Consider the following 8,306-nt stretch of genomic DNA (forward strand, 5'->3'; position numbering starts at 1 on the left):
ACCTAGGGCTGATTATCAAAATACAATGGAATCTTGAATGCAACTCAGCGTTAAGAAATACTGTAGAGTGAGACGGTGAGAAAAAGAGTGGGTGAGAAAGTCAGGGGGACATGGACTAAAAGATGGAGAGGGAGAGAGAGAGAGAAAGAAAACAGAGGGATGACTCAGCTGATTGAATGCTGAAACTGTGGGATGGAGAAAAATGACCTTTACTGTCACCTTACTGGCTGGAAAACAGGTTCAATCGAGGCTTGAAATTAGTTCTGCGCTCTGTGTGTGTGTGTGTGTGTGTGTGTGTGTGTGTGTGTGCTTATTGTATGTGTGCAAGCGTACATCGCTCCCAGTCTGTGGGTCTCACAGCCTTTCAGAACAACTGTTGAAACAGAGTATGAGAGAAGCAGTGATGGGGAAAAGGAGAGACAGAAGGAAAGAGAGAGAATGAAAGAGAGAGAGAGAGAGAGAGACTACATTCCTTCACTCGCTCTCCCAGTCTACCTGTCTCCTGTCTCCCACTCTACCTGTCAGGAATGCAGTTCGTAAGCCTCTGGAATCCTAACAGCAGGCCTGAGAGAGGGGGACTCTCCTTCACACACACACACACACACACACACAAACACATACACGCATACATGCATTTATTACTATACTTGTGAGGACCTTCATTGACTACATTAATGTCTGCCCTTAACCCTAACATAAACTAAACCCAATCCTAATCCTAATCTTAACCCTGTGAGGACATTTGGTCTCCATAAGTATAGAAATACAAGAACACACGCGCACACACACACACACACACACACACACACACACACACACACACACACCACTCCCCTTTCCAGCCCCTTCCTCTCTCGCTATTGTCCTTCCCCTACCATTTTCTCCCATTTCCCATCTCTTCCTCCTTCCTCCCTCTCTCTCTCTCTCTCTCTCTCTCTCTCTCTCTCTCTCCCTCCCTCTCTCTCTCTCAGACAGCTGTTGTGTTGAGGTTACAGTACACCTTGTGGAGGGGCCCTCTCTTTCATCTCTCCCAGTGGTTTTATGGCGCTGTGTGAATGTGCAAGGCTTTTTAATTAGGCTCTGCACCCAGACAGGCCCCAAGGCTGAGGCAGCGCCACTCTGTCTGAAGCTCCCTGACTCCCTCGCTCCACTCCTTCTTTCTGTCTCTCTTTCTCTCTCTGTCTCTCTCTCTTCTCTTTCTGTCTATCTCTCTGGTGTGTCATCTAACTTAATCCCTTGCACTCTCTCTCTCCAGCTCTGTTTCACACCACAGTCAAACACATTTACTTATACCTCTCTTTCTATCTCTCTCTGTCCCTCTCCCTCTCTCTCTCTCTTTCTCTCTCTCTCTCTCTCAGCATAACAAGCCTCTGTACTCCTTTGAGGACAACGCTGACTATGTGTATGACGTCATGTGGTCGCCTGTGCACCCTGCGCTCTTCGCCGCCGTGGACGGCATGGGCCGCCTGGACCTGTGGAATCTCAACAACGACACCGAGGTGTGTGTGTGTGTGTGTGTGTGTGTGTGTGTGTGTGTGTATGTGTGTGTGTCTGTATATGCGTATGCATGTGCGTTGGTGGGTGGATACCGGGCAATGGGTGGGCGAGATGGGTGTGCTGTCTGTGTCATCTCTTTGTGCGTTCATGTTGGTGTGCATGTCTGTGTGTCGTGTGTGTGTGTGTATGTGTGTGTGTGTGTGTCCTCAGGGCCTGTTGTTGGACCCCAGCCCGAACCGCACAACCAAACAACCGAGCATTTCCATCCCCACACACACATATACACACACACACACACACACACAGAAGATTCCCCTGTGGGCGTTTCCCACAGAACCTCGCTTTAAATCAGCCGGGGGTGACATCTCCTTACCCCAGCTCCCACCCCGGCCGTCCCGCCAGCGTTCCAGCAACCTCCACCCAACGTTCAGGCAACGTTCTTCCGTTCGTTCCCCCCCTCCATCCTCCTCCCAACCCCCCCCTCCCCCCCGCCCGTCACCTCTCCCTCCCCGGCCTCTGTCCCGTCAGCGAAGTACACAGATGTGCAGGAGACCACGAACCGAGAGCCCCAACCCTCAGTCCGCAGTCCCATGCTGGAGACGAAAATAATGATAGAAAAAAACAAAAAAAAAAACACTTCAGGCCAGGGGTTGGGGTTGAGTTTCCCAACGCTTTGGAGCAATGAGATTTACTTTAGAGACGAGTGCATCTCAGGCCAACACATGATGGATCATCTTTGTATTCAGCACAGCTTGAATCATTTTGTGGACCCCGGGAAGACTGTAGCGGCCGTCAACCGAAAGCTAATGGGGATCCGAATAAAGAATAAATCAGACAGCTTGATTTTGTTTCTGTAATGAACTCAAATTTGGGATGCAAAGCTTTTGTAAGACAGTGGGATTTCTACCTGAATTATTAATGCTGGACTATTTTACACAAAAGCAAATTCAGGCCACTTCTCTATGCCGGTGCACTATAAAAATATTTTTTTCTTTATTCTTAAGCAGCATTAGAAAAAGGAAGTTGTAGAAAAGAAAGATGTATTATTGTGAAAATATAACATCAGTTATGAATCTGAACACCTTAGCTGCACATTTTCACACAACTCTTCTCATATTCTCAAATAACTATACACCAATCAACTGCTTTTCTTGGGTAGAGGCAGTTATGATGACAGTTATGATGATGACTATGATGGGTGTTTTTACATCAGAAATTACACAATGTATATAGTAGATATTAGAATAATAATTTCTACATTTTCTATGTGCCTGAGGTTGTAAATGTAAGCTCTTCTGTCTATAGTGAGTTATAATATATAGTGTGTTTGAGTCTGTCTTTCTTTGTGTGTGTGTGTGTGTGTGTGTTGGAGAGGGGTGGGGTGGGGGTAGGGGGATGCCACACCTTTGATCGCCCAGGTAAAAGTAGGGATGAAAGGATCCTCCGTTCTCCCTCTCTCTTGGTTTCCATGGAGACAACATCCACAGTGCCTTCAACCTTATCACAGTTCTGCCTCTCTAGAGATGCTCTCCTCCTCCTTCCCTAATGCTCTCTTTCGCTCTCTTATTCCTCTCCTTTCCTTGCAGCCCCTTTCGTATACATGTCATGTCAAATTCTCATTCCAACTCCCACGATTTCATGTTACATCTTACTTGTAGTACCTCCTCTCCTCTCCTCTCCTCTGCTCTCCTCTCCTCCTTTAACCCCAACTCTCTCCACCATTGAACCCGTCACTAATGCTGGCTCTTCTTTCTGCAGCAGGATTCCCATGGTTCCCTCAACAGCGGCCCTTTCACCGACAGGGGAAGAGTTCATTATCGACAACCTAACTCGGCTAACAATGTACTTTATGAGAAACATTTGCTGCGACAGACACACGCGCACACACACAAACAGATGCGAGCGTGTGCACACACTCGCACACAGTCAATCTAATAGCAACAGACTTCCATTGTTGCCGTCATATTAAAAACACACACTCATAACGACATTAACGGAGCGGTGCGGCAGGCCTGGTTCTCATTTCCCGCACACACACACACACACATACACAGCCAATTTAAAGCGCTCAGTTCAGATCCACTCGGGCGGAGCGGTGGAAGCTAGCAGGCTAATGGCAGTCAGTCTGTGGTTAGCACTGCTTTAAATACGCAGAAGCCCTGTGTGTTAGGCGACATGATGCCAAGGCCTGTGTCTCCACTGGTGACATGTGTCAGACTCGCCTTCCACATGTCAGGAACAGTTTATGGAAACACTGCGGATGCTTTTAGGCTTTGAATGTGCACTGTTTACTAAAGAGAGCATCAGCTCACCAACAACAGCAAACACATACAGTACAAGAAGCCTTATGTGTGCACAGTTGAATGAGAAGTTGTAAATTTGACAGCTATTTTTTTAACCTCTGGACTATGTTAATACATGTGCACGTTTAGCAGATTTGTTCTGTAAATTAGACAATTAATGGCATAATGTTCCTTTTTTCCAATAAAAGTTCAGAAGAAAAATAGTTGAAATAGTAAGCAGTCATTAAATAAAAATAAATACTTAAGAGATGTGGTCCAAGTTTAAATCTTTATTTCAGTGCATGTTCCTTGGAAAAGGAAGGATTTTAAATAAGGCTATCCAGGGAAATGGTAGGGTGCTTTTTGGAAACGCTGTGCACATGATGGCACGTTGTGTACTCTGGGCTTGTTTTTGCCTACAGGCGGGAGGTGTTATTGTTTTTATGGATGTATTGGAGACTTTGGCTCATTAAAAGCTCACAGCGCTGTTTCACTTAAAAAAGTGAAGCAAAAGTGGCAAAACACGCTGTAGGTCCTCTGGAAATCAGTGGGAATCAGGACCGAGGTCCAGTAGGGTTTGCCAATGCCTTGTTTCAATCTGCTGACTGAAACATGTAATGGATTATCCCCGCTGTTTATTATACATGCCAGTGTTCACAATAAAAAGTAGACGTCTACAGTTGTGATAATGTAATGTAACTTTATTGATCTCCATAGGGAAATTATCTTTTTGCTTGCCCCCCTCCCCCTCCACAGAGAGGTCAGAGGTCAGCCTCAGCTACAGAGCAGAGACCCTGGAGTCCTCCTAAGCACTATGGATGTGTTCAATAGATATGCAGTATGTTTTCATCCTGTCCACCAGGTGCCGACTGCGAGTGTGACCATCGAGGGCACGTCGGCCCTCAACAGGGTGCGCTGGTCGTCAGGAGGGAAGGAGGTGGCTGTGGGCGACTCCGAGGGCCGAGTCTGGATCTACGATACTGGCGAGGTACAGTCAAAGATTATATACATTTTAGAAGATTAATCACTCAGTAGTAAAACAGGCTTGCCTTGCAGCAAAAGTGTTAACCTTCATGCAATATAGCTTCGATCTTTCTGCCAGACGCATGTCATTACCCCAGTGATCTGTCTGCTGCAGACCTCAAATAAAGCTGTTTTGCTCAAAAACTACTTGTTAACAATATTTTTGACCTGGGTGTAATGTGATCCAAATAAAGTTTAGATGTTTTTAACAGAAGATGTGTGTAGCAGTAGGTAAGTTTTGTAGGTTTTTATTAACGCAATACACACAGCAGACTCTGGCCCGCTGTACTAGTAGCAATTCAGTCATATTGGCATTTTTTTAGGGAGAAATGTTTAATTATTATGACTATTTGCCAAGTAAATTTTTGTTTTGGATTCATTTTGAGTGCCATATTCTCACCAGTGTAATTTTCAAACAATCAAGATGTAGAGCTGCCAACAGCATGTTAGTGAACTACATTGACCATAATTCATTGCACCTATGATGCAGCACATCTGTGCTCTGAGTCGCAGAGTGTCTGTGCCAACACAAACTGAATGGAGAGACAGTTTGAAATGTAGCCTCGATAATCAGATGGAAATATAACAGTCAGCTCATGTTACAATGCCAGTTGTGCTGCCTGTGTACAATTATTTTACACTAGATTAAGAGACTTTAGTGCCTGAAAACATCTGAGTTACTGGGCTCGCTAAATGAAACATAACAAGTCATCAATAATCCTCCCAACACTGCTGCAGTAAACTGACAACCTGTGGGAAACACTGTACTATAAATGGAAAACCATGTACTGCAATATTAGGGCCACAACATCTAATATAATAGTACCTTAATTATCATTGTACAAATACTGTAGAGTATGCTATGCACTCGCTCAAGCCCCAGAGTACATACTGTACTCTTGTGTTTCATGTAAATGTGTATATTTGGTCCAGTGAGGAAGAAGTTGGTGAAAGATGTGTAGACTAGAAGTACAAAGCGCTTTCTTCACAGTGAAACCTCCACATGCACCACAACCGACCATTTTAGGTCTTCTGGCCCTGTATGTTTACCCAACTGTCAGCATTGCCATGGATGTATGTGTTTGATTTTTTTCCCCTCTCTGCCGTGTCTCTTCAAAACGGCCTCCACATGACTTTACCATCACCACAAAGTGGCCAACCACCCTGCCTGTGCCTATATGCCCTCTCATGTTCGCTGGGCTCTTTTTGGCCTCTGGTTAGGAGCCTGTGTGAGGCCGCGTTAGCTTAGCCGCGCGGCTAATTTTAGCATCTTTGTTGTGTGGTGAGTGGGGGAGAGGCTCGGCCGAGCCGGTGGCCTCCGCTCTGGGTTGATGGTAATGAAGAGTCATCAATAAAAGTGAGTGCAGTGGAAAGGTTTTATGAGTCGGGAGAGGAGTGTGAGTGTGTGTGTGTGTGTGTGTGTGCGTGTGTGTGAGGGGGGTGGGGGGGGTATTTACTACACTAGAAGCTCCCCCCATAAAAAAAGAAGCTAAAACTAGTAACAGCGTGTGGAGAGATCCGAGCGATGCACTGTGGTCCAGGGCTTGAGAGTTTTCCAGAGTCCAGCAAAATGTCAGTAGTTTTATTTCACTATTATTTCACTCAGCACAAATTAGCTCAGTGAGATAATGTATCAGCTTGGTTGGCTATTTAGATTTGTAGGTTTCCCTCTCCCACACCACTGAAAGTATGGGCAGATATACATTTCTACACAAATAACAAATAAAATAATAATAAATCATAACACAAAAACCTAATGCAGATCTATTTGGGGTTCCTTGGACATGAAATTGTTTGTGAACCCGCTGCTTTGGAGAGCTTGACGACACAAAATCCAACGTTGTTTCCAAGATTGTCTTTCCTGAACCGCTCAGGGAAGATAATCTTTGGCATTTCTCCAACACGCCAGCTTCTTGTCCTGTGGTTAAACGCTGCTAACAGAGAAATCAAGTCAGGCACCATATTGATGATGTTCTGGCAGAGTGCCCCCCTGCAGTGGCCAGCCCAGCTCTCTGGGGGGTGAGGAGTTCAAAATGGCTGCCTGCCTCCTCCTGGTTCCTGTTTAATTACAGCCTGGCCGTGCAGAGCGGTTGCAGACAGCTTGGGTGGCAGCCACGGCTTCCATCCCTCTCATTCTGACTCCCACAGCACAAGGCCCCAGCTTGACACTTAAAGGGCAATACCACTCAATGTGTGAACCCCTATTGTATTTGTATTTGTATACTTTATTATCCCCATGGGGAAATTTGTCCTCTGCATTTGACCCATCCTATACACACACACTAGGAGCAGTGGACCAACTCCAGTTCTTTTTGCCAGTGCCTTGGTCAGGGGCACTGACAGGAGTATTAACCCTAACATACATGTCTTTGATGGTGGGAGGAAACCGGAGCACCCGGCGGAAACCCACACAAACACGGGGAGAACATGCAAACTCCACACAGAAAGGAGTGCCCCCCCGTGCCACGGTCACAGACGGCACAACTAATATTTGTGAGCATCAACAGCTCTCTCCAAACATCACAAACCACAGGAGTGAGATTCGTCCATTTGATGTTAAACCCTAACCCCGAGATGTAAAATCTGGAGCTTCTTCATAGACAATGGATTTGGAAAGATGGTAAAGGCAATGTGGAGAGCAGCCGGGGGGATTTTCTGAGAATAAGGGAACATTTTCCATTTCACAGCTGATAATACTACTACATTACAGAATAAAGATAAGCTATTCATTGTCTAAGGAGCAGCTCTAGGTTTTTACAGTTTTTTGGATTTCGGGTAAAATTGTCTTGACTGTCCTGGACCTCAGCAGTTCATATTAGGATAATTGCTTAGGCATTATCAATTGAATAGCCTTGAGTGAAAACAAACGTGTTCCTCAGAGGGATTACTATTTGGACACAATTAGTGTCAGTAGATTACTTGGCTAATAAAATGCAATCATGTTAACTAGCAAACATCAACGTTAAACTCTAGCTGCAAATGTGTCCGTCCAGTGCATTGAATCTTCTGTGTGTGTCCCTGTGATGTTTTCCCCCAGCTGTCGGTGGCCCACACTGACGACTGGGCTCGATTCGCCCGTACACTGATGGAGATTCGCGCTAACCGGGCGGATGGCGAGGAGGAGGGGCCTGTGGAGCTGGCTTCATAGGACTGAACCGCCAAAACCAAACCGGAGGGGGTGGCGTCACCGCGGGATCTAACCCAGTCAGAGGCCCAGCGCTCTTTTGTTGGTGTCATTGTAGCATGAGCTTCTCCACCTCCCTCAGTTCAGCCATTCCTCCCTTCATTTCTCTCACATTATGTACTGTAACCGTCTCGTCCGGACAGGGACATGCTTTCTCGTACTGTATTTTTGCATTTGCTCTCCTGTAAATGCAAACGGTCTATTAATGGGTAAACTGTTGACTTATTTGTCCGCCCTTATTTATTTGCTCAGTTACTTGAGGTGATGTGTTGCTTGCAACTCGTGAGCCTATATGAAAAGTGGCAGTCTTATAGCCTTAT

General features: G+C 45.8%; 1 protein-coding gene across 1 annotated transcript in view; it reads left to right on the plus strand.

Annotated features, from left to right (window-relative positions):
• dync1i1a (dynein cytoplasmic 1 intermediate chain 1a) overlaps positions 1–7,950 on the plus strand; it is a gene marked incomplete at its 5' end in the record, with an annotated part of 29,696 nt that extends 21,746 nt beyond the window's left edge. The window contains 3 exons of the mRNA XM_071529306.1: positions 1,359–1,499; positions 4,642–4,767; positions 7,840–7,950. Coding sequence (XP_071385407.1) covers positions 1,359–1,499; positions 4,642–4,767; positions 7,840–7,950 — 378 coding nt within the window. The remainder of the gene's footprint in view (positions 1–1,358; positions 1,500–4,641; positions 4,768–7,839) is intronic.
• Between the last annotated feature and the right edge of the window lie 356 nt (positions 7,951–8,306).

This window comes from Centroberyx affinis, unplaced genomic scaffold, assembly GCF_046629955.1.
Source record: "Centroberyx affinis isolate AG114_WGS23_722 - 3 ecotype Tasmania unplaced genomic scaffold, CSIRO-AGI_Caff_v1 ptg001778l_1, whole genome shotgun sequence".
Taxonomy (NCBI): domain Eukaryota; kingdom Metazoa; phylum Chordata; class Actinopteri; order Beryciformes; family Berycidae; genus Centroberyx; species Centroberyx affinis.